Source organism: Harpia harpyja, chromosome 20, assembly GCF_026419915.1.
Source record: "Harpia harpyja isolate bHarHar1 chromosome 20, bHarHar1 primary haplotype, whole genome shotgun sequence".
Classification (NCBI taxonomy): Eukaryota; Metazoa; Chordata; class Aves; order Accipitriformes; family Accipitridae; genus Harpia; species Harpia harpyja.
Genome location: NC_068959.1, coordinates 21,117,611 through 21,145,172, shown reverse-complemented (window position 1 = coordinate 21,145,172; position 27,562 = coordinate 21,117,611). Strand labels below are relative to the sequence as shown.

At 57.7% G+C, this 27,562-nt stretch overlaps 4 protein-coding genes across 4 annotated transcripts in view; all 4 read left to right on the top strand.

Moving 5' to 3' along the window:
- Positions 1-27,562, top strand: part of LOC128155009 (protocadherin gamma-A4-like) — a 156,377-nt gene that overhangs the window by 24,763 nt on the left and 104,052 nt on the right. The window lies entirely within an intron of this gene.
- LOC128155014 (protocadherin gamma-B5-like) lies at positions 1,271-5,012 on the top strand. The gene has a single exon (XM_052816435.1). The coding sequence runs from the start codon at positions 1,297-1,299 to the stop codon at positions 3,784-3,786; it is 2,490 nt and encodes an 829-aa protein (XP_052672395.1). The 5' UTR covers positions 1,271-1,296; the 3' UTR covers positions 3,787-5,012.
- Positions 6,991-11,161, top strand: LOC128155010 (protocadherin gamma-A2-like). Its single transcript, XM_052816431.1, is given in 2 exon segments — positions 6,991-9,724; positions 9,726-11,161. Coding segments are annotated over 2 exon segments (2,793 nt in total). The 5' UTR covers positions 6,991-7,204; the 3' UTR covers positions 9,999-11,161.
- On the top strand, positions 17,328-26,893 carry LOC128134493 (uncharacterized). Its single transcript, XM_052772227.1, is given in 5 exon segments — positions 17,328-19,648; positions 22,903-23,006; positions 23,131-23,390; positions 23,392-26,106; positions 26,108-26,893. Coding segments are annotated over 5 exon segments (5,553 nt in total). The 5' UTR covers positions 17,328-17,447; the 3' UTR covers positions 26,381-26,893.

Below are 27,562 nucleotides of genomic sequence, written 5' to 3'. Positions count from 1 at the left end.
AATAACCTGCCCCATCTTGCTTAGTGAGAGGTACTTGGTTTGGCTTCTTTGTTTTAATTAAGTGCTGCTGAGTTTTGTTGTTCTCATTAAAGGAACACGTGGGGCCTAGTAAAGTACAGGCAAGAGAGACCTAGCAGCCCTTCTAAATCACTGCAACTTGCCTAGCTTACATCTCGAGGCCTCAGCAACTTGTGGCAAAGCATCTGCAAATCACAGCACTGAAGTACCTGCCCCAATGAGGTCAGATGGAGGTTTTGGTTTTGTATATTAATCACCAGAAATCGTTGACAAGCTTTCAGCTGATCAGGCAGTCCTTGCATGGGCTGGCCAGATGGTGGGACTTTTGCCTAGAAGCTCCCAAAATCACAGAGAGAGCAAAATGCAAAATTGAGCCTTATGGCAGGCCTCGGACATTGGCATTTCCAGCAAGAGCACTGAAGGTTTTTCTGGATGGAAGAGGAGTCAGCATCAGGATGTGCACAGGGCAAAGAGCCTATACGGTTCTGCGCTTTGTTCTTCTCTGCCACACAGGTACAGTGACACTGGTCTGAGTTCAGGTCCACTACCTTTAGGCTTCACATCTCTCCATCAGTGTTAATTGTTGTTCTAAACCAGAATCAAACCTGAGCATTTCAGAGTAAAATGAAATTCACCCTTTTTGCATGGGCTTCCGAGACACACGTGGGCAGGGAGATGAAACATCAGGACAGGCTGAAAACATGCAAGACAAAACTTCTTTATTGCTCTGTCACACATATTTCCTTCTTAGTTTTCATACCAACTCACGCCAGAAGTTGTAAAGGTACATGACAGAGTGTATCACTACTTTAAGAGTCTACTGCGGCCTCAAGATCCTTCTTGAGTAGGAGACGACGGTCGTATTATAATGGCTAGGGTTCCTGCTAAGCATTACGTCAGTGCGTCTGAGCGTCCTTTTTGTATTAAAAGAGAGACCGCCAAGCTTGATGCGTACAGATCGAAAGCCCGGGCCGCCGTGAGCGAGCGCGGCCATCAGCCGGCTGCGGTGGCGTCGCGGCGCCTCCGGGTGCCGCTGTTGGCCGAGGCGGAGCGGCGCTGGAGCCGCAGCCGCAGCCGCCGCAGCGTCCTGCCCCCGCAGGCTGCTCGCTCGCACGGCGCCGGCCGGAGCGGCAGCGGCACGGGCAGCAGAGGCGAGAGGCGGCGCGGCGCGGGGAGCAGCGGCGTCCGAGCCGGCGCCGAGATCGCTGCCCTCCGGCGGGCCCTGCGCTCGCTGCGGAGAGTGGCTGGAAGGGAGGAGCGCGGCGAGCGCTGCCCAGAATGGCGGGCAGGCAGAGGCAGAGCCGCCGGCGAGCAGCCGGGCGAGTGCTGCTGCCCGCTTTGCTGCTGGGCTTGTGCTGCCGGGCGGCGCCGGACCGGGTCCGCTACGCCATCCCCGAGGAGCTGGGCAGAGGCTCGCTGGTGGGGCCGCTGGCGCGGGACCTGGGGCTGAGCCCGGCCGACCTGCCGGCACGCCAGCTGCGGCTCAGCGCCGAGAAGCAGTACTTCGGCGTGAGCGGGGAGACCGGGAACCTCTACGTGAGCGAGAGGCTGGACCGGGAGGAGATGTGCGGCGAGGCGGCGTCCTGCTCCGTCAGCTTCGAGGCGCTGGTGCAGAACCCGCTCAACGTTTTCCACGTCGAGGTGGCCATCCTGGACATCAACGACAACGCCCCGCGCTTCCTGCAAGACAGTTTCCAGCTGGAGATCAACGAGTTCACTTCTCCCGGTGCCCGGTTTGCCTTGGGCACGGCCGAGGACGCGGACGTGGGCAGCAACTCGCTGCAGGGCTACGAGCTGGAGGCCAACGGGTACTTCGCGGTGGAGGCGAAGGAGAGCCAGGACGGCAGCAAGTTCGCGGAGCTGGTGCTGCGGCGCGCACTGGACCGGGAGAGCGAGCAGAGCCTGCGGCTGGTGCTGACGGCGCTGGACGGCGGCGAGCCGCCCCGGAGCGGCACCGCCCAGCTCTGCATCAACGTCACCGACGCCAACGACAACCCACCCGTGTTCGCGCAGGACCGCTACCGCGCCAGCCTGCGGGAGGACGCGCCGCCGGGCTCGGTGGTGCTGAACGTCTCCGCCTCCGACGCCGACGCCGGCACCAACGCTCGCATCACTTACGGCTTCGGGAAACTGCCGGCCAAGGTGCTTCAGAAGTTCGTGGTGGACGCGGAGAGCGGGACGATCACGCTGCAGGAGGCGCTGGACTTCGAGGACACGCGAGGCTACACACTGCTGGTGGAGGCAAGGGACGGGGGCGGTCTGGTGGCACACTGCAAGGTGGAGGTGGAGGTGCTGGACGTGAACGACAACGCGCCCGAGGTGACACTGACGTCGGTGTCGAGCCCGGTGCCCGAGGACGCGCCTGCCGGCACGGTGGTGGCCCTGGTGAAAGTGCGGGACCGGGACTCCGGGGAGAACGGGCAGGTGTCGTGCGAGCTGTCGGGCGAGGCGCCGCTGTCGATCGTGGCGTCGTCGGGCGGCTCGTACAAGGTGGTGACGGCGAGCGCGCTGGACCGGGAGCAGGCGCCCGAGCACCGGGTGGCGGTGGTGGCCAGGGACCGGGGCAGCCCGGCGCTCTCCAGCCGCGCGGCGCTGGTGCTGGAGGTGTCGGACGTGAACGACAACGCGCCGGTGTTCGAGGAGGCCGCCTACAGCGCCTACGTGGCGGAGAACAACGCGGCGGGCGCGCCGGTGCTGCGCGTGCGCGCGCGGGACGCGGACGCGGGCGCCAACGGGCGCGTCAGCTACTGGCTGGCGGGCGGCAGCGCGGGCGCGGCGCCGTACGTGTCGGTGGAGGCGCGGAGCGGCGCGGTGTACGCGCAGCGCTCCTTCGACTACGAGCAGTGCCGCGAGTTCGCGGTGGCGGTGCGGGCGCAGGACGGCGGGGCGCCGGCGCGGAGCTCGACGGCGACGGTGCGCGTCTTCGTGCTGGACCGCAACGACAACGCGCCGCGGGTGCTGTGGCCGGCGGCGGGCGCGGGCGCGGCGGGGGCGGGCGCGGGGGCGTCCCCGGCCGCGGCCCCGTTCGAGGTGGTGCCGCGGTCGGCCGAGGCCGGGTACCTGGTGGCCAAGGTGGTGGCGGTGGACGCGGACGCGGGGCGCAACGCGTGGCTGTCGTACGAGCTGGTGCAGGCGCCGGAGCCGGCGCTGTTCCGCGTGGGGCTGCACAGCGGCGAGGTGCGGACGGCGCGGGCCGTGTCGGAGAGGGACGCGGCGAAGCAGCGGCTGGTGGCCGTGGTGAAGGACCACGGGCAGCCGGCGCTGTCGGCCACGGCCACGCTGCACGTGGTGCTGGCCGAGAGCTTGCAGGAGGCGCTGCCGGAGCTGAGCGAGCGGGCGGCGGGCGCCGACTCGCCGGCGGAGCTGCAGTTCTACCTGGTGCTGGCGCTGGCGCTCCTCTCCGCCCTCTTCCTGCTGAGCGTGGCGCTGGCCGTGCTGGCGCGGGTGCGCCGGGCCGGGCCGCCCGCCGTCCTGCGCTGCCTGGGCGCGCAGCGCTTCTCCGTGGCCGGCGCCGCCTTCCCGGCCGACTTCTGCGAGGGCACCTTGCCCTACTCCTACAACCTGTGCGTGGCGCCGGGCCGCGCCGTCGCCGAGGGCGCTTGGCTGCCGCCGCCGCTGCCCAGCCTGGCCGCGGAGGAGCTTCTCGGCGCGGAGCCCTGCGGGAAGCGGAGCCCGACCAGCAGCGCCGGCGCGGGAGAGCCGCCCGCGGACGCCGAGGCCCCGCAGGTCTGTAAGCCCGCGCAGTCCTTGCCTCTGAGCCTTTCCTAAGCTCACGCTGAGGGGAGTGGGCTCTTGCTCGTCCTTTGGCCGCTTGGGCGCCTGCTGCCGCTCTCCCTTTCCAAGAACGAATGAAAGGGCCAACGCTAAGGCTGTGCTATGGGCTAGTTGTTTTCTCTTTGTGATGGACCCCCGAACCGAGGGGGCATGTGCATCGCTGCCTGCTGCTGAGTTACTCTCGAGCGGAGCAGCAAGTCCTAAGTGTAAGCACGGTCTGTACCGTGTAAGGCTGTAAAAACAAAAGAAAACAAAAAACCCCGAAAAAACAAAGTGGGGCGAAATGGAGGCTGATTGAGAGCGGCCTCCGATGTGCAGCCGAAAAGCAACGAAGTCGAGAGTGAAGGGCCGTCCCTGAGGAGGACTCCTTGTGAGGGGGGATCTTCATTGCTGCCTTGTGCTATGGCTGGGGGTTTGGGAAACTAATGTGGCTGGTGGCGTTCCAGTGTGACACACTTTTGATCTGCGGAAGGGTGAGGGAAAAGTCGTGCAAGCACGACTGCTGCTAATTGCTGTGCAAGTAGTGGTGGAGATTGTGCTTTTGAACTAACGGGCCAAGACTGGTAATGAGCTGCACGGAATATTAAGAGCACTTTATGTCTACATTGTATCACCATAACAAAAACATTTATCCCTGCGGTAGAAATAACACAACCACGGGAGGCGTGTCATTTCCTTCTGGTCGTCATCGCCCCTTCCTAGCCGATTCCTTCACGTTATCGAATTAATTGTTTAGGTGTAAATGCCTATGAAGTATGCAGACCCTTAATTTATGTGGCCTAATGGCAAATCACCCATTCAAGTCCGTTAATTTTCCTTTTTCGGTATTAGCTGCCTCTGTAGGTCTTCCAACAGTTTAATGATGTAGCCATTAGCTCAGTGACTTCACTGAAGCACTCCATTGCTCTCATCCCGTTCTAAAATACTGTCGGGACTTGACGACTAGCGGGAAAATAGGCGCAGAAAAAAAATTGGGAGCAACGCAAAGGTGTCGTATGGCTGCAATCACCCTCCACCCACAGAATGGGCCGTATGAAGGGGAGTATTTCAAGGAAAGTTCCTGAAGCGTGGGTTCATGAGCCTGATATACTTGCTTCTCCGGGGGGGTGTGTGGGATGTGTGTGTCCGAATATCACGTTTTGTATTTCAGAGCCTGTTTTCTCTTGCTTTCCTTGTAGCAGTCATTCAAGAATGACGGCTACAAAAATTCGTGTTAGAGATTGTGGTACGGTTTCTCAGTTGATTGACCTCACCTTCTTGGGCCTTTAAATGTCTAATCTCAGCCAATGGTCGTGGTGTAGTTAATTTCCAGCGTGTTCCTTATTGTTGTCCCACAAACGGGGTTCGTGTACCCGGCCTGCAAGCCAATACCACACAGAGTCGAGGTATTTTTAAATTAATTTCATGGATGCGCATGGACGGGTGCCTGTCTCAAGACAGCACACCTTTGTCTCAAAACTCCCCATTTTTATCTAATTAATTAATACATATTCATTATTATTTGCCTTAACGATTGGTTCTTTCTTCTTTGCCTGTCATGTAAGTTAGTGCGCAGACTCTGTCTTCTTCCTTCATGGTCTTCTTTTGAGTAGGGGGTCTCATCTGAGTAGGTGGCCAATGAGTCGGTGGTCGCGATCTCCCCCTGTACGAATTAACTTTTTCCTACTTGTTACTCAGTCTTGGCAGTTACAGGTGGTTCTTCAAGGTTTATTGACCAGACCACAATCCATTACCTTTTCTGACATAAACATGAAGCCCCATTGTCAGAAGAAAGACCTTCTGGAATATCAAACCTAGGGAAAATTTCTTTTAATAAGGCCTTAATTATTTCTCTAGCATTGGTGGTACGACATGGAAAGGCCTCTGGCCAACCAAAAAAGGTATCTACTATCATCAAGAAATAATCGTATGAATTACACCGTGGTAGTTCCATAACATTTATTTGCCACTATTCCCCAGGAGTTGTTCCTTGTTTCACAGCTTCTCCTGTAACCCTCTTGGTAATTTTTTTGATGATTAGCACAACAAATAGCACGTCTCTTAACTATTATGTCTGTCAGGTTTTGCATTTTTGGTCCTACAAGCTATCTTTTTGGCAATCAATACCAATGCATTTGCTCTTGAATGCGTTTCTCGATGCAATCTTTTAAGTAGACTTTCCATCATCTTTTCAGAAAGTAGCAATTGCTTTAAAGGTGTCACCCACCATCCCTGATCGTTCTTAGAACAGTCTAATTGTTCGGGCAATTGATCTTCTCTCTCAGTATATTGTGGAGGTGATGATTGTAAACGAGGTGCTGGAATTAAGGGTCCTTCAACTGTTGACTCTTTGAGAGCTGCTTCCTTTGCCACTTGATCCGCTTTTCGATTTCCCTTTATCATTTCACTATTCCCACTCTGAAGGGCTTTACCATGTGTTATTGGAACTTCCTTGGGTTGAAGAACTGCCTGCAAAAGTTTCGCTATTTCTTCCCCATATTGAATTGGGGTTCCTTGTGAGCTTAAAAGTCCTCTTTCTTTGCAGGTGGCTCCATGTGCCTGCTTCAGCCACGCTTCAGCCTTTAAATGCCTAATCTCAGTCAATGGTCGTGGCGTAGTTAATTCCAAGTGTGTTCCTTAGGAACGGAGGTATTTAAAGCAAAGTCCCTGCCGCTTGCTTTCAGGAGCCCGATACCGCTGGTTCTGCCGGGGTGTGTGTCTGAATATCCCGTTTCGTATTTCAGAGCCTGCTTCCTCTTGCTCTCCCTGTACCAGTCATTCAGGCATAACTGCCACACAAATTGGAGATTGTGCTTTCGGACTAATGGGATGAGGCTCGTAATCATGTGCATGTGAGACGAAGAGACATTATTTTACTTGGCATGTCTCGGCGTTAGCAAGTGATTTTTCCCGTGCGGTTGAAGCAGCACGGCGGCGGGAGGCCTCTGCCTTCCTCCTGGTCGTGATCGCCTCGAGGGTCGAAGGAGAGATGGGCTGGCGAAAAGCCAGCGCAGGAGATGACCGCTGGACGGGCCCCGCAGTCCCCGTGGCGACGGTGCCGTCCCCGCCCGCTGCCCGCGGGAAAGGCAGGGCGGGCAGCGCTCGGCCGCGCTCGGTGCCTGCAGTGCCGGGAGGAGGCTGCGGGCGCCGCTGTTGACCGAGGAGGAGCGAGAGGAAGGCCGGAGCGCTGCCGGCAGCCCCGCCCGCTGCGGCCCGGCTCGCTCGCTCGCTCGCTGGCTGGCTGGCTCGGCGGCCGGGCGGTCTGCGAGCGTCCCCGCGGTGCGGAGCCGTGCTGCAGCGAGGCGGAGGGGCCGGCGGCAGCGGCCGGGAGCGGCGAGCCGGGGCCGGAGCCTTAGAGGGAAGCGGAGCCGGAACCGGAGCGTCTGCGAGGAGCGTACGGCGGCGGTGCGGGGCCGGCGGGGCCGCGGCGGCGATGTGCGCGGCGGGGAGGCGCTGGGGCCGGCGGGAGCGAGCCGTGCTGTGGTGCGTCCTGGTGGCGGCGTGGGAGGCGGCGTGGGGGCAGCTGCGCTACTCGGTTCCCGAGGAGATGCCGAAGGGCTCGTTCGTGGGCGACGTGGCCAAGGACCTGGGGCTAGAGCTGCCGGCGCTCCGCGAACGCGGCGTCCGCGTTGTCTCCGAGGGGAGGACGCAGTATTTCGCTCTGCATGGGAAGACGGGACATTTGGTGACGGCGGAGAGGATAGACAGAGAGCAAGTCTGCGAGAGTGTGCAGCGATGCGTGCTGCGTTGTGAGGTGATAGTGGAGGGGGAAATGCAGGTTTACGGCATCGAAGTGGAAATCACGGACATTAACGACAACGCGCCCAACTTCCGAGAGTCGCAAAAAGAACTGAGAATGAGCGAGACGACAGCCCCGGGGTCGCGGTTTTCCCTGGCCGAGGCCCACGACCCGGACTCGGGACGGAATTCGCTGCAGAGCTACGAGCTGAGCGGCGACGAGCACTTCTCGCTGGCCGTGCAGGCGGGCCCCGGCGGGGATCAGCGTCCCGAGCTGGTGCTGGCGAAGGCGCTGGACCGGGAGGAGGCGGCGTTTCACGAGCTGGTGCTGATGGCGAGCGACGGCGGAGAGCCGGCGCGGACGGGCACGGCGCGGATCCGCGTGGCGGTGCTGGACGCGAACGACAACGCGCCCGTGTTCAGCCAGGCGGAGTACACGCTGCGTGTGCCGGAGGACGTGCCCGTGGGCTCCACCCTCGTCACCGTCACGGCCACCGACGCCGACGAGGGGATCTACGGGCGCGTGAAATATTCATTGAAGAAAATTAAAGAGAGAGCTTCCAAGATTTTCCAGCTGGACACTGAGACGGGAGCCATCATGCTGGTGCGGAACCTGGACTTTGAGGAAGGCGACTCGCACGAATTGGAGGTGCAGGCAGAAGACGGCGGGGGTCTTTCCGACACGGCCAAAGTCGCGATCACGGTGACAGACGTCAACGACAACGCGCCCGAGATTTCGGTGCGATCGGCGCTGAGCGCGATCTCGGAGGACGCGCCGCCGGGGACGGTGGTGGCCCTGCTGCACGTGCAGGACCGGGACTCGGGGGCGAACGGCGAGGTGCGGTGCAGCATCGCCGAGCGCCTCCCGTTCCGGCTGGAGAAGTCCTTTGAGGACTACTACCGCGTGGTGACGGCGAGGGAGCTGGACCGGGAGGAGGTGGCGGAGTACAACGTGACGGTGCGGGCGGCGGACGGCGGGTCGCCGGCGCTGTGGAGCAGCGCGGTGCTGGCGCTGCGGGTGCTGGACGTGAACGACAACGCGCCGGTGTTCGCGGAGGCGCGCTACAGCGCCCGGCTGCCCGAGAACAACGCGGCGGGCGCGCTGGTGCTGACGGTGCGGGCGGCGGACGCGGACTGGGGGCAGAACGCGCGCGTGCGGTACCGGCTGTCGGAGGGGCGGGTGCGGGGCGCGCCGCTGTCGTCCTACGTGTCGGTGCAGGCGGAGACGGGCGCGCTGTACGCGCTGCGCTCCTTCGACTACGAGGAGGTGCGCGAGGTGGGGCTGTGGGTGCGGGCGGAGGACGGCGGCGCGCCGGCGCTGAGCAGCAACGTGTCGGTGCGGCTCGTGATCGTGGACGAGAACGACAACGCGCCGCAGGTGCTGTACCCGCCGGCGGCGCCGGCGGCGGGCGCGGGCTGGGCGGGCGTGGAGCTGGCGCCGCGCTCGGCGGAGCCCGGGGCGCTGGTGGCCAAGGTGGTGGCGGTGGACGCGGACGCGGGGCAGAACGCGTGGCTGTCGTACGAGCTGGCCAAGGCGACGGAGCCGGGGCTGTTCCGCGTGGGGCTGCACAGCGGCGAGGTGCGGACGGCGCGCTTCCCGCTGGCCCGCGACGCGGCGCGGCAGAGCCTGGTGGTGGTGGTGAAGGACCACGGGCGGCCGGCGCTGTCGGCCACGGCCACGCTGACGGTGGTGCTGGCGGAGAGCGTGGCCGAGCTGCTGTCGGAGCTGGGCAGCGCGGCGGCGGCGGCGCCGGGCGAGCCGGCCGGCAGCCTGACGCGGTGGCTGGTGGTGGCCGTGGCGGCCGTGTCCTGCCTCTTCCTCGCCTTCCTGCTGCTGCTGCTGGCGCTGCGCCTGCGGCGCTGGCGCCGCTCGCAGCTGCTGGCGGCGGGCAGCGGCGCCTTGCGCGGCGTCCCGGCCTCGCACTTCGTGGGCATCGACGGCGTCCGCGCCTTCCTGCACTCCTACTCGCACGAGGTGTCGCTCACCGCCGACTCGCGCAAGAGCCAGCTCCGCTTGTCGGGCGGCAGCTGCTGCGACACCCTCCCGGCCCGGCCGCCGCCCGACGAGCCCGCGCCGCTGCTCGGGGAGGACCCTGCCGGCGCCCGCCGCGCGGACCCCGCCGCTCCCCCGGTGAGTTCCTCCCACCAGCCCTTCTCCGCGGCGCGACGCGACGCGACGCTTCCCTCCGCTGCTTCTCCGCCCTTTCCCCCCCGTCTTCTGTCTCCTGCCTCGGGAGGTGGAGGTAGCGGGAAGGCAAAGCTTCGCTCAGCGACGCGCGGGGCGCTGGCGCCTCTTGCTGCCGGGGGGTGAACGTGGGATCGCGGCTCAGCGTGACAGTTGCTGCGGGAGGCAGGAGAAGCGGGAGGCTGCTGTTGCCTGCTGGAGTTTCCTCTCAGGGGGGCTTGCTGCTTTTATCACGTCGCTGATGTGTTACATGCTGTTCACTGACCCAGCCTCTCCCGGAGGACAGCTCCTCTTTGAATTTTAGAGCCCCGAGGTTTCTTTCCAGAAGGCTAGTGAGCAGGCAATGTATCTTCCTTCTCAGTACGGAGATGTAGCGAAATCTCGGCGAGGTCCGTGGCGTGGTAGTGGTGCATGTTGAGGACAAATGGTCTGGGTTCTGGCCCTTTGATGACAAGTGCTTGCAAACTATGAGGGTCAACGAACACCAGGCAAGTTGTGACGGCTTGGAGACGAGAGTCTTGGGAGGTGTTTGTGAGGGGCTGTGGAACCAGACACAAGAGATCTGGTTTGCTCCTTTCCCTGTTCGGTGCCCATCTGTACTATCATGCAATGTGAGTTTTGGCTTCCCAAGTAAGCTTGGCCCAAGTCAGACACGTTGTTCCAGCTGCATAGGGAGCCCTGGGAGGTTCCTCCTGTGTGCTTGCACATTGTGGAGATGTTTCTAACTAACAGCTTAATTCTATACTTATGGCAAGTGCCCTAAAGGGAGCTTTGGGAGGAGCCAGCCCTGGTTTTGTAACCTACTAAACACCTGAGTTATGCCATAATCTAGAAGAGTATGTTGTCATCCCTTCCCTTCTGTGTGTGTTAACATCCCGACTTGCTCGTTGTAATGATGTGGAGGTGGGCTTTTGTCTGTGATAATGTGTGGAAGACCACATGAGTTACATTTGGCTGACTGTCACCTATGTGCCTTTCATGTTTACAGCTGTAAAGAGAAAGACTTTCATAGAAGTGTTTCCTTAAAATACTACTGGAAGAAATGCTCTTGCTTGTCACATGCACATGCTGAGAAGTCAAATATTCTCCCTGGTAAGGAGAAGTTGTCTGTGCAGCTTTTCTTTGGGTGGAGTCTATCTGCAAATGATGAAGGTCAAGGACAACCATGCAAGCTGTGAAGGGTTTGAGGAGAGTCTCGAGAGGGTGCTGTGTTTGAGGAGGTACTGGTGGAGACATGGCATGTGTTTTGTTGATTCCCAGGGTTTGTTGTTGTTGTTCTGAAAATGAGTCTGAAGGTGTCTCATTTTTTGGATATTGCCTTGCTCGGAGTCCAGCTGTCCAAGTTGTGAGTTCATCAGTGTGCTTTCCTGTTGCATGATGTTTCCTGGGAATGGTGGTTATGAAGCATAGATGTAAACTTTGCAATAGTGTGGTAGTGTAATGTATCTTCCAAGTTGCCCATGTGTTGAAGAAGGATGACGTTGCCTTTGAGTTGAGACTTTGAGGACTGGGTCTTTAACTGAGCTCCATGTCACTCATGGCCTTTAGAACTTTTAATGTTTAATCAAATTATATGGGATGAGCAGAAAGTTCTCTTTGCATTTGTCCATGTTGCAGTGCTTGGATTCTGAGACATTGTGTGCCCAACGTTTCTTTCAATGCTGTCTGTCTGCAGAGGTGGCTTTCCTGTTGCATGCTCTTTGGGCAGGTTGAAGTTCTGCCTGTACAGAGACAGGGCAGCTGGAAGACTTTGCTGTGGTATAGTGTGAAATGGCTAAAGGGTAGGTTTAAAAGTTTGTCCTAGTTGTTAGATGAGTCCCACAGTTGTGGTTCCAAGTCTTTCCCCTTTTTTATCATCCAAAGAATCTATTAGTGGGAATACGGCTATGGTCTATGGTGTGAGCTGCCGTGTGAGCCTCCTGTGTACTTGTTAGCAGGTAGTTACCTTTTCTGTGTACCTACTACAGCTGACACAATCTGAAATGTGAAGCTACAATTCTTCCAGTCCTGTAGGGTTCCTATTAATGCCTTCTTTCTTTGTCCAGGTCTGAAGCTGGGCCTCACTTTGGCTGGTAATCCTGAAAACCCTAAAAGGTTAAAAGACTGACAGCTCCAGCTGTCCAAGTTGTGGGCTTATTAGTGCGCTTTCCTATTGCATGATGTTTCCTGGGAATGGCAGTTACTGAGCACAGACGTACACTTTATGTTCAGATTTGAGAGTCAATGTACCTTCCCAGTTGCCCAGTGTGCTGAAGTAGGATGATGGTGTCTTTGAGCTGATACTTTGACAACTGGGTCTGTATCAGAGCTGCATGTTGCTTATGCCCTTGAGAACATTTTACATTTCTTCCAAGTAGTATTGTTGTCCTAAAAGCGGATTCATTTCCTGCTGTGCAATAGACCAATCTCACACACCCAGGAAATCTATTGCTTTTTTGGGGGCCTGAGTGCTCGGTGGACTTTCCACAATCGAAGCACACCAGATTCATCAGGTGTGTCTCTTTTATACAGTAACTATTGCATATAATTTATTAAACTACTCCTACCTAGTACATATTCAGACTTCTAATGCAGATGCAGAGGATTATATAACCATGACAGATCAAAGGCCTTCTCCGCATGCGCAGGGGTCTTGGCTGGTCTTTGGTGGTCATTTTGGGAGGTATTCCCTCCTCACTTTGACCACTAAGTCGCTCTGTGTCGGGTCAAAGTTTTGTTTTCCTGCCAAGAGGGATGTATCATCAATCTGGAAAGAACAGGAAGGGTCAGAATCACCTTGGCTACTTCTGTAAGTATTACTAAAATTGTTTGAAGTTGAAAATTATTAACTAACTTGATTTAGAACAGGATTTTCTAATCTAAAACAGGATTTTCTAAATCTGAGATCAGTGCGATGAGCAGAGAAATCTCTTTGCATGTGCCCATGTTATCATCCGTGTTCTCAGTAAGGAGAATTTGCACGTTCAACTTTTCTTTTCTTTCAATGGTATCTGTCTGCAGAGGTAGCTTTTCTGTTGCATAATATTTGAGCACAGTGAAAAATTCTGTCTGTCCCAATACAGGGCAGGTGAAAAAGTTTGCTGTGGTATAATTTGAAAAGTGTAAAAAATGGGAAGATGGTGTAAAAGTTCAGTTTGTCCTAGTTGTTAGATGATCCCCACAGTTGTGGTTCCATGCATTTCCCCTCTTTTATTGTGCAAAGGAATTACTTTGAGGAACTGTGGCTATGCTCTTTGGTGTGAGCTCCTGTGTGAGCCTCCTGTGGACTTTTCCCCAACTAGATACCCTTCTTGTGTACCTACTACAGTTGACATAAGCTGAAATGTTAAGCTATGATTCCTTCACTTGTGTCAGTTTCCCATTCTTGCCTTGCTTGTTGTCCAGGTCTAAAGCTGGGCCTCCTTGTGGCTGGTAACCCTCAAAACATGAAAAGACCTCCTAGAATTGTTGGGCTGAACAAGTAGTTTCCATCCATACCTTGAAGGTGTTCAGCTGCCAAGACAAAGACGTTGGCAGACTTCTGTTTCCCTACAATGTCACTGAATGAAATGCTCTTTTGCCTGTGGTCGCCACATGGCCAAAACAGTGGATATTGTCCGTGGTGCCACTAAAGGCTGTGAATGCAAAGCAAGGAGGGTGGGAGGCTGGCTCCCAGCCAGGAGAACAGGTGGGTCAATGTGGCTTTGGCTGAGCAATAGTTTGATTTCATGCCTGATGCCAAGGCCTGTGCCATTCATGCTGTGATCCTGGTTTCCCTGTCCTGAAAGGCAATGACCGTCCTCCAGCAGTAACATATTTGTGGAATTCCTGTGCCTGCAGAATGATGATGCATGGGTAGAACGGCTTATAATTCCTGTGTGAAACCTCCTTTATCCATCTGTATCTCCTGTAATGTTGCGATGCATAGTTTCTTCATAGTTGTAATTACACTTTCTTTCAGGCCTCTGCTTCCTGGAAGGTCATGTTTCCTTTTCCCCACATCTGGATATTTCTTTTGCATTTGAAACTGTGAGTGTTGTTTTGCAGCAAATACTTACTTCAGCCAAGTAAGACAGAATTTTCAGTGTGAGGAAAATGAAGCAGAAGCTAAAAGAGAACCTGTTGTAATTTCTCAGCAGACTTAGCTTGAGAAAGAGGCCGATGAGAAGATGTTTAGCCTGACGGCTTTGTATCTGTGGGAGATGAGCAGGCCACACAGTAGAATAGAATTGCTGAGAGCTGTTGACTATTTCTTATAATGAAAGCCCCTACTATCTAGTCCAGAGTTAGACTTAAGGGCCGCACTTGCAGCTTGAGTTATGAATGACTGCCAGGTGCTCTTGGGGATGAATTTCAGTACCCGCAGTGAAGACCAAGAAGACTTCCCGGTGAGTTTCTCTGAGAACACTTTGTCTTCTAATGCTTCCTTGCCTTGCTTGTCTAATTTATGTTTTTCTTTACCTGGTCTCATATGTATGTAGGTTTACTTGTAATTATCAACATTGCTTCGTTTAGCAATGTGTCATGTGTTAGTGCCTCTTGCTCATGCTACAGTGGGTGTGAAAGGCAGGAGATGTGAGGGTATCTTTGTGTTCTGTTATTGTCAGGGGGAATAGATGTAGGCACAACCTTAGTAGGAGGCGGGAACATCTCTGTGGAACAGTGCGTGTGATAAAAGAGGGGAGGAGATTCCCCATAAGCCATTAGTTTGATGACCCATTCTCTGCTGGATGACCACTCCTCTTTTAGTGTGTCCGTTTATCATTCCTGTGCTTTAGAATCCTGTTCCTTCTCACAATGGTGGTGAGGAGACAAATGTACCTCCCTTCTTGGTATGAGCATCATGCATAATCCTCTCCTGATATGTTTTTGCCTATTATGTGAAGGTCAGAAACAAACCTGCAAGTTGTGTAGGGCTGGAGAGAAGACAGGGGAGCTCTGTGTGTTAGGCTATAGGAGAACAGATGGTCATTTCCTTGCTTGACATAGTTAACACAGCAGTGTGCCTGATGGAGTACTATGTACTATGAGTTGCTTCTGCTCAGTAAGTTTGGCCTAAGAAATGTTATTCCACCAATCCATCGACTGCTGTACATTCCTAAGTCTTGCCTTGCTTGTTGCCATGAGCTACAGCTCAACCTCAGGGTGTCTGATCACATGTGGAAGGTCACATCTGTTCCAGTTGTCTGAGTGTAGGGGCAGTTCCCACACAAAACTTCGATGTTTATGGCTGTAAAGAGGAAGCATTTCATAGACAGGCGTGTGCTCACCCAGGCATACTTGTCTGTAGGGTAAGAAAGGAGAACCATCTCTACTGCAGTCCACAAACTGCAGAGTGGCAGCCCTGCCCAGCCAAGGTTTCCATGAACAGACAAGAGACCAGTTGGAGAGCGCACGTAGGGTGTCCCCCACACAGTCCCCCAAACCATGCTGGCCACTCAATTGGAGAGATATGGGTTTGACAGTTGGCCTGTTAGATGAATAAGGAACTGGCTGGCTAGCAGTGTCCAAAGAGTTGTAGTCAATGGCTCAATGTTCTCGTGGAAACCAGTAATGTGTGGTGTCCCGCAAGGGTCCATACTGGGACCAATACTACTGAATATCTATCAAATAATACAGTGGGATTGAGTGCAGCCACAGCAAGTTTGCAGATGACACCGAGCTGAGTGGTGCAATTGATTCACTAGAGGGAAGGGATGCCATCCAGAGGGACCTTGACAGGCTGGAGGAGTGGGCCCATGTGAACCTCCTGAAGTTCAACAAGGCCAAGTGCAAGGTCCTGCACCTGGGTGGGGGCAACCCCCAGTTTCTGTACAGACTGGGGGATTGAGAGCAGCCTTGTAGAGACGGACTTGGGGGTAGTGGTGGGTGACAAATGGGACATGTACTGGCCATGTACTCTTGCTGCCCAGAAAGGCAATATTATCTTCGGCTGCATAACAAGCAGCATGGCCAGAAGGTCAAGGGGGGGAATTCTCTCCCTCCCTTCTACTTCCATGAGACCCTACCTGGAGTACTGCATCCAGCTCAGGGGTCCATGGCCCAAAAAGACATGGACCTGTTAGAGTAGTTCCAGAGAAGGACCACAAAAGTGTTCAAAGGGCTGGAACATCTCTGTGATGAAGAAGGGCTAAAGGAGTTGAGGTTCTTCAGGCTAGAGAACAGAAGGCTCTGGGGAGACCATATGGCACCTTTTCAATATATAGAGAGGGCTTAAAAGAAAGATGGAGAAAGACTTTTTACCAGGGCCTGTTGTGACAGGAGAACGGGCAATGTTTTTAAACTGAAAAAGGGTAGATTTTGATTGGACGTAAGGGTGGTGAGACACTGGAACAGGTTGGCCACAGAAGTTGCGGATGCGCCATCATTGGAAGTGTTCCAGAACAGGTTGGACAGGGCTTTGAGCAACCTGTCCTAGTGAAGGATGTCCCTGCCCATGGCAGAGGCGTGGATTCGATGATCTTTAAAGGCACCTTCCAACCCAAACCAGTCTACAAGTCTATGAAAGACTCGATGTGGCTTTGCACTTTCGCATTGTCAGCCGCTCAAGTATGGAAATGCAACAGAAGGCATTTCAGTGTGAATCAGAAACACAGTAGTATCTTAGCATGGAGCTACACACATTCCCTTTAGGGTGATATATTTCCCAGGGTAATTGTTCTCCGTAAAATGAAAATTAACAACGGGACAAATGTCAGACTTCCAGGAGCCAAAGGAAGAATTGCTGGGAAGATGGAAACCCTTTGCAGACCAGGCGTGAGAGGATTGCAATGATTTTTGCTTCATTCTGTTTCTGATTACTTATTGATTATTCCAACAAGAGTAATTCCATCTCGGTATTTCTCCCAGGTGAGGAAAGCAGAATTGAACGTACCTGACAGAGTGCTAAAAAGCTCGTGAAGGCTTCCCTAGCTATAATACTGTTTCATGCTGTTATCGTTCCACCTTGATTTTAGAAAGAGCAACCAAGTTCCTTTACTTATTGCTCTGCAACGAGTATTTCCTTCAGACATTCATTGCCACTCAAGGAGGCGACCTAGAAGTACCCGACAGCGTTTCTCAGCATTAAACGCCTTCGGGGGGGCAGGAAGCAAGTGTTTCCGCGCCTCCTGATTCTCGGAAAAGAGACACCCCAAAGCTGGGTGCAGCCACTAAACACCGGCCACAAGCCCGGGCCGCCGTGAGCGAGCGCGGCCATCAGCCGGCTGCGGTGGCGTCGCGGCGCCTCCGGGTGCCGCTGTTGGCCGAGGCGGAGCGGCGCTGGAGCCGCAGCCGCAGCCGCCGCAGCGTCCTGCCCCCGCAGGCTGCTCGCTCGCACGGCGCCGGCCGGAGCGGCAGCGGCACGGGCAGCAGAGGCGAGAGGCGGCGCGGGGAGCAGCGGCGTCCGAGCCGGCGCCGAGATCGCTGCCCTCCGGCGGGCCCTGCGCTCGCTGCGGAGAGTGGCTGGAAGGGAGGAGCGCGGCGAGCGCTGCCCAGAATGGCGGGCAGGCAGAGGCAGAGCCGCCGGCGAGCAGCCGGGCGAGTGCTGCTGCCCGCTTTGCTGCTGGGCTTGTGCTGCCGGGTGGCGCCGGAGCGGGTCCGCTACGCTATCCCCGAGGAGCTGGGCAGAGGCTCGCTGGTGGGGCCGCTGGCGCGGGACCTGGGGCTGAGCCCGGCCGACCTGCCGGCACGCCAGCTGCGGGTGGCGTCCGCCGCTAAAAGGCAGCTGAAATACTTTACCGTGAGCGGGGAGACCGGGAACCTCTACGTGAGCGAGAGGCTGGACCGGGAGGAGATGTGCGGCGAGGCGGCGTCCTGCTCCGTCAGCTTCGAGGCGCTGGTGCAGAACCCGCTCAACGTTTTCCACGTCGAGGTGGCCATCCAGGACATCAACGATAACGCCCCGCGCTTCCTGCGAGACAGTTTCCAGCTGGAGATCAACGAGTTCACTTCTCCCGGCACCCGGTTTTACTTGGGCACGGCCGAGGACGCGGACGTGGGCAGCAACTCGTTGCAGAGCTACGAGCTGGAGGCCAACGGGTACTTCGCGGTGGAGGTGAAGGAGAGCCAGGACGGCAGCAAGTTCGCGGAGCTGGTGCTGCGGCGCGCACTGGACCGGGAGAGGGAGCAGAGCCTGCGGCTGGTGCTGACGGCGCTGGACGGCGGCGAGCCGCCCCGGAGCGGCACCGCCCAGCTCTGCATCAACGTCACCGACGCCAACGACAACCCACCCGTGTTCGCGCACGACAGCTACCGCGCCAGCCTGCGGGAGGACGCGCCGCCGGGCTCGGTGGTGCTGAACGTCTCCGCCTCCGACGCCGACGCCGGCACCAACGCTCGCATCACCTACGGCTTCGGGGAAACGCCGGCCAAGGTGCTTCAGAAGTTCGTGGTGGACGCGGAGAGCGGGACGATCACGCTGCAGGAGGCGCTGGACTTTGAGGACACGCGAGGCTACACACTGCTGGTGGAGGCGAGGGACGGGGGCGGTCTGGTGGCACACTGCCAGGTGGAGGTGGAGGTGCTGGACGTGAATGACAACGCGCCCGAAATCACGATGTTGTCGGTGTCGAGCCCGGTGCCCGAGGACGCGCCGGCCGGCACGGTGGTGGCTCTCCTGAACGTGAACGACCGGGACTCCGGGGAGAACGGGCAGGTGTCGTGCGAGCTGTCGGGCGAGGCGCCGCTGTCGATCGTGGCGTCGTCGGGCGGCTCGTACAAGGTGGTGACGGCGAGCGCGCTGGACCGGGAGCAGGCGCCCGAGCACCGGGTGGCGGTGGTGGCCAGGGACCGGGGCAGCCCGGCGCTCTCCAGCCGCGCGGCGCTGGTGCTGGAGGTGTCGGACGTGAACGACAACGCGCCGGTGTTCGAGGAGGCCGCCTACAGCGCCTACGTGGCGGAGAACAACGCGGCGGGCGCGCCGGTGCTGCGCGTGCGCGCGCGGGACGCGGACGCGGGCGCCAACGGGCGCGTCAGCTACTGGCTGGCGGGCGGCAGCGCGGGCGCGGCGCCGTACGTGTCGGTGGAGGCGCGGAGCGGCGCGGTGTACGCGCAGCGCTCCTTCGACTACGAGCAGTGCCGCGAGTTCGCGGTGGCGGTGCGGGCGCAGGACGGCGGGGCGCCGGCGCGGAGCTCGACGGCGACGGTGCGCGTCTTCGTGCTGGACCGCAACGACAACGCGCCGCGGGTGCTGTGGCCGGCGGCGGGCGCGGGCGCGGCGGGGGCGGGCGCGGGGGCGTCCCCGGCCGCGGCCCCGTTCGAGGTGGTGCCGCGGTCGGCCGAGGCCGGGTACCTGGTGGCCAAGGTGGTGGCGGTGGACGCGGACGCGGGGCGCAACGCGTGGCTGTCGTACGAGCTGGTGCAGGCGCCGGAGCCGGCGCTGTTCCGCGTGGGGCTGCACAGCGGCGAGGTGCGGACGGCGCGGGCCGTGTCGGAGAGGGACGCGGCGAAGCAGCGGCTGGTGGCCGTGGTGAAGGACCACGGGCAGCCGGCGCTGTCGGCCACGGCCACGCTGCACGTGGTGCTGGCCGAGAGCTTGCAGGAGGCGCTGCCGGAGCTGAGCGAGCGGGCGGCGGGCGCCGACTCGCCGGCGGAGCTGCAGTTCTACCTGGTGCTGGCGCTGGCGCTCCTCTCCGCCCTCTTCCTGCTGAGCGTGGCGCTGGCCGTGCTGGCGCGGGTGCGCCGGGCCGGGCCGCCCGCCGTCCTGCGCTGCCTGGGCGCGCAGCGCTTCTCCGTGGCCGGCGCCGCCTTCCCGGCCGACTTCTGCGAGGGCACCTTGCCCTACTCCTACAACCTGTGCGTGGCGCCGGGCCGCGCCGTCGCCGAGGGCGCTTGGCTGCCGCCGCCGCTGCCCAGCCTGGCCGCGGAGGAGCTTCTCGGCGCGGAGCCCTGCGGGAAGCGGAGCCCGACCAGCAGCGCCGGCGCGGGAGAGCCGCCCGCGGACGCCGAGGCCCCGCAGGTCTGTAAGCCCGCGCAGTCCTTGCCTCTGAGCCCTTCCTAAGCTTACGCCGAGGGGACTGGGCTCTTGCTCGTCCTTTGGCCGCTTGGGCGCCTGCTGCCGCTCTCCCTTTCCACGAACGAATGAAAGGGCCAACGCTAAGGCTGTGCTATGGGCTAGTTGTTTTCTTTTTGTGATGGACCCCCGAACCGAGGGGGCATGTGCATCGCTGCCTGCTGCTGAGTTACTCTCGAGCGGAGCAGCAAGTCCTAAGTGTAAGCACGGTTTGTACCGTGTAAGGCTGTAAAAACAAAAGAAAACAAAAAAAACCCGAAAAAACAAAGTGGGGCGAAATGGAGGCTGATTGAGAGCGGCCTCCGATGTGCAGCCGAAAAGCAACGAAGTCGAGAGTGAAGGGCCGTCCCTGAGGAGGACTCCTTGTGAAGGGGGATCTTCATTGCTGCCTTGTGCTATGGCTGGGGGTTTGGGAAACTAATGTGGCTGGTGGCGTTCCAGTGTGACACACTTGTGATCTGCGGAAGGGTGAGGGAAAAGTCGTGCAAGCAGGACTGCTGCTAATTGCTGCGCAACTGGTGGTGGAGATTGTGCTTTTGAACAAACGGGCAAAGACTGGTAATGAGCTGCACGGAATATTAAGAGCACTTTATGTCTACATTGTATCACCATAACAAAAACGTTTTCCCCTGCGGTAGAAATAACACAGCCACGGGAGGCGTGTCATTTCCTTCTGGTCGTCATCGCCCCTTCCTAGCCGATTCCTTCACGTTATCGAATTAATTGTTTAGGTGTAAATGCCTATGAAGTATGCAGACCCTTAATTTATGTGGCCTAATGGCAAATCACCCATTCAAGTCCGTTAACTTTCCTTTTTCGGTATTAGCTGCCTCTGTAGGTCTTCCAACAGTTTAATGATGTAGCCATTAGCTCAGTGACTTCACTGAAGCACTCCATTGCTCTCATCCCGTTCTAAAATACTGTCGGGACTTAACAACTAGCGGGAAAATAGGCGCAGAATAAAAATTGGGAACAACGCAAAGGTGTCGTATGGCTACAATCACCCTCAACCCACAGAATGGGCCGTATGAAGGGGAGTATTTCAAGGAAAGTTCCTGAAGCGTGGGTTCATGACCCTGATATATTTGCTTCTCCGGGGGGGGGTGTGTGGGATGTGTGTGTCCGAATATTACGTTTTGTATTTCAGAGCCTGTTTTCTCTTGCTTTCCTTGTAGCAGTCATTCAAGCATGACGGCTACAAAAATTCGTGTTAGAGGTTAAGGTACGGGCTTAGGGGGCCTAGATTCTCAGTTGATTGACCTCACTTTCTTGGGCCTTTAAATGTCTAATCTCAGTCAATGGTCGTGGTGTAGTTAATTTCCAGCGTGTTCCTTATTGTTGTCCCACAAACGGGGTTCGTGTACCCGGCCTGCAAGCCAATACCACACAGAGTCGAGGTATTTATAAATTAATTTCATGGATGCGCATGAATGGGTGCCTGTCTCAAGACAGCACACCTTTGTCTCAAAACTCCCCACGTTTATCTAATTAAGTGATACATATTCATTATTATTTCCCTTAACGATTGGTCCTTTCTTCTTTGCCTGTCATGTAAATTAGTGCGCAGACTCGGTCTTCTTCCTTCATGGTCTTCTTTTGAGTAGGGGGTCTCATTTGAGTAGGCGGTCAATGAGTCGGTGGTCGCGATCTCCCCCTGTACGAATTAACTTTTTCCTACTTGTTACTCAGTCTTGGCAGTTACAGGTGGTTCTTCAAGGTTTATTGACCAGACCACAATCCATTACCTTTTCTGACATAAACATGAAGCCCCATTATCTGATAGTTAGCTCCTAAACCTTAAATCGTGTATAGTTTTTGTTTCCTTATTTTATATATTAATCGATGGGGGCTGTACGCAGGCGTTTAGCAGTTCCCTGGTTATTTCAATCATATTATGCATATTAATTGATAACAATTTCCCCTCTTTGAGACTTGTGAAGTCTCAATATACTTCAACAAGTCTCACTTTCTATCTCTTATCACTAATACATGTGATTGAGATGCCTGTCTCATGATGAAAGTCTTGAGACATCCAAACAACATACACTGTAATAACCAAAATGATTAGGTTCACTAGTAAACTCTGTAGCCATCTAGTAAGCGAGAATCCGAAATCATGCGGGAGTTTATTCAAGCACCCTGTCTCCATTGCTGCTCTTATATTCCTACAAGATTACTTTACCACTGGACTGGGGACTCCAAGGGATATGTAAATACCCCTTAATACCCGAAAATCTAGAAATTCCCTCTACGATTTCTACAATGAAATGGGGTCCTATATCAGAAGACATACCTTCTGGAATATCAAACCTAGGGAAAATTTCTTTTATAAGGCCTTAATGATTTCTCTAGCCTTCTTGGTACGACATGGAAAGGCTTTGGCCAACCAGAAGAATTACCGGCTATCATCAATAAATATTTGTATTTAGTACACCGCGGTAGTTCCATAACATCTCTTTGCCAGTATTCCCCAGGAGTTGTTCCTTGTTTCACAACTCCTCTTTTAACCCTCTTGGTAATTTTTTGGATGATTAGCACAACAAATAGCACACCTTTTAACCATTATGTCTGTCAGGTTTTGCATTTTTGGTCCTACAAGCTATCTTTTTGGCAATCAATACCAATGCATTTGCTTTTGAAGGTGTTTCTCGACGCAATCTTTTAAGTAGAATTTCCATCATCTTTTCAGAAAGTAGCAATTGCTTTAAAGGTGTCACCCACCATCCCTGATCATTCTTAGAACAATCCAATTGTTCTGGCAATTGATCTTCTCTCTCAGTATATTGTGGAGGTGATGATTGTAAACGAGGTGCTGGAATTAAGGGTCCTTCAACTGTTGACTCTTTGAGAGCTGCTTCTTTTGCCACTTGATCCGCTTTTCGATTTCCCTTTATCATTTCACTATTCCCACTCTGAAGGGCTTTACCATGTGTTATTGGAACTTCCTTGGGTTGAAGAACTGCCTGCAAAAGTTTCGCTATTTCTTCCCCATATTGAATTGGGGTTCCTTGTGAGCTTAAAAGTCCTCTTTCTTTGCAGGTGGCTCCATGTGCCTGCTTCAGCCACGCTTCAGCCTTTAAATGCCTAATCTCAGTCAATGGTCGTGGCGTAGTTAATTCCAAGCGTGTTCCTTAGGAACGGAGGTATTTAAAGCACAGTCCCTGCCGCTTGCTTTCAGGAGCCCGATACCGCTGGTTCTCCGGGGGTGTGTGTCTGAATATCCCGTTTTGTATTTCAGAGCCCGTTTTCTCTTGCTCTCCTTGCACCAGTCATTCAGGCATGACTGCTACACAAATTGGAGATTGTGCTTTCGAACTAATGGGATGAGGCTCGTGCGAGCATGTGAGACGAAGAGACATTATTTTACTTGGCATGTCTCGGCGTTAGCAAGTGACTTTTCCCGTGCGGTCGAAGCAGCACGGCGGCGGGAGGCCTCTGCCTTCCTCCTGGTCGTGATCGCCTCGAGGGTCGAAGGAGAGATGGGCTGGCGAAAAGCCGGCGCAGGAGATGACCGCTGGACGGGCCCCGCAGTCCCCGTGGCGACGGTGCCGTCCCCGCCCGCTGCCCGCGGGAAAGGCAGGGCGGGCAGCGCTCGGCCGCGCTCGGTGCCTGCAGTGCCGGGAGGAGGCTGCGGGCGCCGCTGTTGACCGAGGAGGAGCGAGAGGAAGGCCGGAGCGCTGCCGGCAGCCCCGCCCGCTGCGGCCCGGCTCGCTCGCTCGCTCGCTGGCTGGCTGGCTCGGCGGCCGGGCGGTCTGCGAGCGTCCCCGCGGTGCGGAGCCGTGCTGCAGCGAGGCGGAGGGGCCGGCGGCAGCGGCCGGGAGCGGCAGCCGGGGCCGGAGCCTTAGAGGGAAGCGGAGCCGGAGCCGGAGCGTCTGCGAGGAGCGTGCGGCGGCGGTGCGGGGCCGGCGGGGCCGCGGCGGCGATGTGCGCGGCGGGGAGGCGCTGGGGCCGGCGGGAGCGAGCCGTGCTGTGGTGCGTCCTGGTGGCGGCGTGGGAGGCGGCGTGGGGGCAGCTGCGCTACTCGGTTCCCGAGGAGATGCCGAAGGGCTCGTTCGTGGGCGACGTGGCCAAGGACCTGGGGCTGGAGCTGCCGGCGCTCCGCGAACGCGGCGTCCGCATTGTCTCCGAGGGGAGGACGCAGTATTTCGCTCTGCACGGCAAGACGGGACATTTGGTGACGGCGGAGAGGATAGACAGAGAGCAGCTGTGCCGGCTGGTGGAGAGATGCGTGCTGCGTTGTGAGGTGATAGTGGAGGGGGAAATGCAGGTTTACGGCATCGAAGTGGAAATCACGGACATTAACGACAACGCGCCCAGCTTCCGAGACGCAGAAATGGAGCTGAGAATGAGCGAGACGACAGCCCCGGGGTCGCGGTTTTCCCTGGCCGAGGCCCACGACCCGGACTCGGGACGGAATTCGCTGCAGAGCTACGAGCTGAGCGGCGACGAGCACTTCTCGCTGGCCGTGCAGGCGGGCCCCGGCGGGGATCAGCGTCCCGAGCTGGTGCTGGCGAAGGCGCTGGACCGGGAGGAGGCGGCGTTTCACGAGCTGGTGCTGATGGCGAGCGACGGCGGAGAGCCGGCGCGGACGGGCACGGCGCGGATCCGCGTGGCGGTGCTGGACGCGAACGACAACGCGCCCGTGTTCAGCCAGGCGGAGTACACGCTGCGTGTGCCGGAGGACGTGCCCGTGGGCTCCACCCTCGTCACCGTCACGGCCACCGACGCCGACGAGGGGCTCTACGGGCACGTGAAGTATTCGTTGAGGAAAACGAAGGACCTTGCATCGGAGATTTTCCAGCTGGACGCCGAGACGGGAGCCATCACGCTGGTGCGGAACCTGGACTTTGAGGAAATCTCCTCACATGAACTGGAGGTGCAGGCAGAAGACGGCGGGGGCCTTTTCGACACGGCCAAAGTCGCGATCACGGTGACAGACGTCAACGACAACGCGCCCGAGATTTCGGTGCGATCGGCGCTGAGCGCGATCTCGGAGGACGCGCCGCCGGGGACGGTGGTGGCCCTGCTGCACGTGCAGGACCGGGACTCGGGGGCGAACGGCGAGGTGCGGTGCAGCATCGCCGAGCGCCTCCCGTTCCGGCTGGAGAAGTCCTTTGAGGACTACTACCGCGTGGTGACGGCGAGGGAGCTGGACCGGGAGGAGGTGGCGGAGTACAACGTGACGGTGCGGGCGGCGGACGGCGGGTCGCCGGCGCTGTGGAGCAGCGCGGTGCTGGCGCTGCGGGTGCTGGACGTGAACGACAACGCGCCGGTGTTCGCGGAGGCGCGCTACAGCGCCCGGCTGCCCGAGAACAACGCGGCGGGCGCGCTGGTGCTGACGGTGCGGGCGGCGGACGCGGACTGGGGGCAGAACGCGCGCGTGCGGTACCGGCTGTCGGAGGGGCGGGTGCGGGGCGCGCCGCTGTCGTCCTACGTGTCGGTGCAGGCGGAGACGGGCGCGCTGTACGCGCTGCGCTCCTTCGACTACGAGGAGGTGCGCGAGGTGGGGCTGTGGGTGCGGGCGGAGGACGGCGGCGCGCCGGCGCTGAGCAGCAACGTGTCGGTGCGGCTCGTGATCGTGGACGAGAACGACAACGCGCCGCAGGTGCTGTACCCGCCGGCGGCGCCGGCGGCGGGCGCGGGCTGGGCGGGCGTGGAGCTGGCGCCGCGCTCGGCGGAGCCCGGGGCGCTGGTGGCCAAGGTGGTGGCGGTGGACGCGGACGCGGGGCAGAACGCGTGGCTGTCGTACGAGCTGGCCAAGGCGACGGAGCCGGGGCTGTTCCGCGTGGGGCTGCACAGCGGCGAGGTGCGGACGGCGCGCTTCCCGCTGGCCCGCGACGCGGCGCGGCAGAGCCTGGTGGTGGTGGTGAAGGACCACGGGCGGCCGGCGCTGTCGGCCACGGCCACGCTGACGGTGGTGCTGGCGGAGAGCGTGGCCGAGCTGCTGTCGGAGCTGGGCAGCGCGGCGGCGGCGGCGCCGGGCGAGCCGGCCGGCAGCCTGACGCGGTGGCTGGTGGTGGCCGTGGCGGCCGTGTCCTGCCTCTTCCTCGCCTTCCTGCTGCTGCTGCTGGCGCTGCGCCTGCGGCGCTGGCGCCGCTCGCAGCTGCTGGCGGCGGGCAGCGGCGCCTTGCGCGGCGTCCCGGCCTCGCACTTCGTGGGCATCGACGGCGTCCGCGCCTTCCTGCACTCCTACTCGCACGAGGTGTCGCTCACCGCCGACTCGCGCAAGAGCCAGCTCCGCTTGTCGGGCGGCAGCTGCTGCGACACCCTCCCGGCCCGGCCGCCGCCCGACGAGCCCGCGCCGCTGCTCGGGGAGGACCCTGCCGGCGCCCGCCGCGCGGACCCCGCCGCTCCCCCGGTGAGTTCCTCCCACCAGCCCTTCTCCGCGGCGCGACGCGACGCGACGCTTCCCTCCGCTGCTTCTCCGCCCTTTCCCCCCCGTCTTCTGTCTCCTGCCTCGGGAGGTGGAGGTAGCGGGAAGGCAAAGCTTCGCTCAGCGACGCGCGGGGCGCTGGCGCCTCTTGCTGCCGGGGGGTGAACGTGGGATCGCGGCTCAGCGTGACAGTTGCTGCGGGAGGCAGGAGAAGCGGGAGGCTGCTGTTGCCTGCTGGAGTTTCCTCTCAGGGGGGCTTGCTGCTTTTATCACGTCGCTGATGTGTTACATGCTGTTCACTGACCCAGCCTCTCCCGGAGGACAGCTCCTCTTTGAATTTTAGAGCCCCGAGGTTTCTTTCCAGAAGGCTAGTGAGCAGGCAATGTATCTTCCTTCTCAGTACGGAGATGTAGCGAAATCTCGGCGAGGTCCGTGGCGTGGTAGTGGTGCATGTTGAGGACAAATGGTCTGGGTTCTGGCCCTTTGATGACAAGTGCTTGCAAACTATGAGGGTCAACGAACACCAGGCAAGTTGTGACGGCTTGGAGACGAGAGTCTTGGGAGGTGTTTGTGAGGGGCTGTGGAACCAGACACAAGAGATCTGGTTTGCTCCTTTCCCTGTTCGGTGCCCATCTGTACTATCATGCAATGTGAGTTTTGGCTTCCCAAGTAAGCTTGGCCCAAGTCAGACACGTTGTTCCAGCTGCATAGGGAGCCCTGGGAGGTTCCTCCTGTGTGCTTGCACATTGTGGAGATGTTTCTAACTAACAGCTTAATTCTATACTTATGGCAAGTGCCCTAAAGGGAGCTTTGGGAGGAGCCAGCCCTGGTTTTGAAACCTACTAAACACCTGAGTTATGCCATAATCTAGAAGAGTATGTTGTCATCCCTTCCCTTCTGTGTGTGTTTAACATCCCGACTTGCTCATTGTAATGATGTGGAGGTGGGCTTTTGTCTGTGATAATGTGTGGAAGACCACATGAGTTACATTTGGCTGACTGTCCCTTATATGCGTTTCATGCTTTCAGCTGTAAAGAGAGAGAGACTTTCATAGAAGTGTTTCCTTAAAATACTACTGGAAGAAATGCTCTTGCTTGTCACATGCACATGCTGAGAAGTCAAATATTCTCCCTGGTAAGGAGAAGTTGTCTGTGCAGCTTGTCTTCAGGTAGAGTCTATCTGCAAATGATGAAGGTCAAGGACAACCATGCAAGCTGTGAAGGGTTTGAGGAGAGTGTCGAGAGGGTGCTGTGTTTGAGGAGGTACTGGTGGAGTCATGGCATGTGTTTTGTTGATTCCCAGGGTTTGTTGTTGGTGTTCTGAAAATGAGTCTGAAGGTGTCTTATTTTGGGGGTATTGCCTTGCTCGGAGTCCAGCTGTCCAAGTTGTGGGTTTATCAGTGTGCTTTTGCATGATTTTTCCTGGAATGGCAGTTACTGAGCACAGACGTACACTTTATGTTCAGATTTGAGAGTCATGTACCTTCCCAGTTGCCCAGTGTGCTGAAGTAGGATGATGGTGTCTT

Excerpts from the sequence above, each read along its gene's own strand:
- LOC128155014 (XM_052816435.1), top strand. The coding sequence starts at position 1,297 with ATGGCGGGCAGGCAGAGGCAGAGCCGCCGGCGAGCAGCCGGGCGAGTG.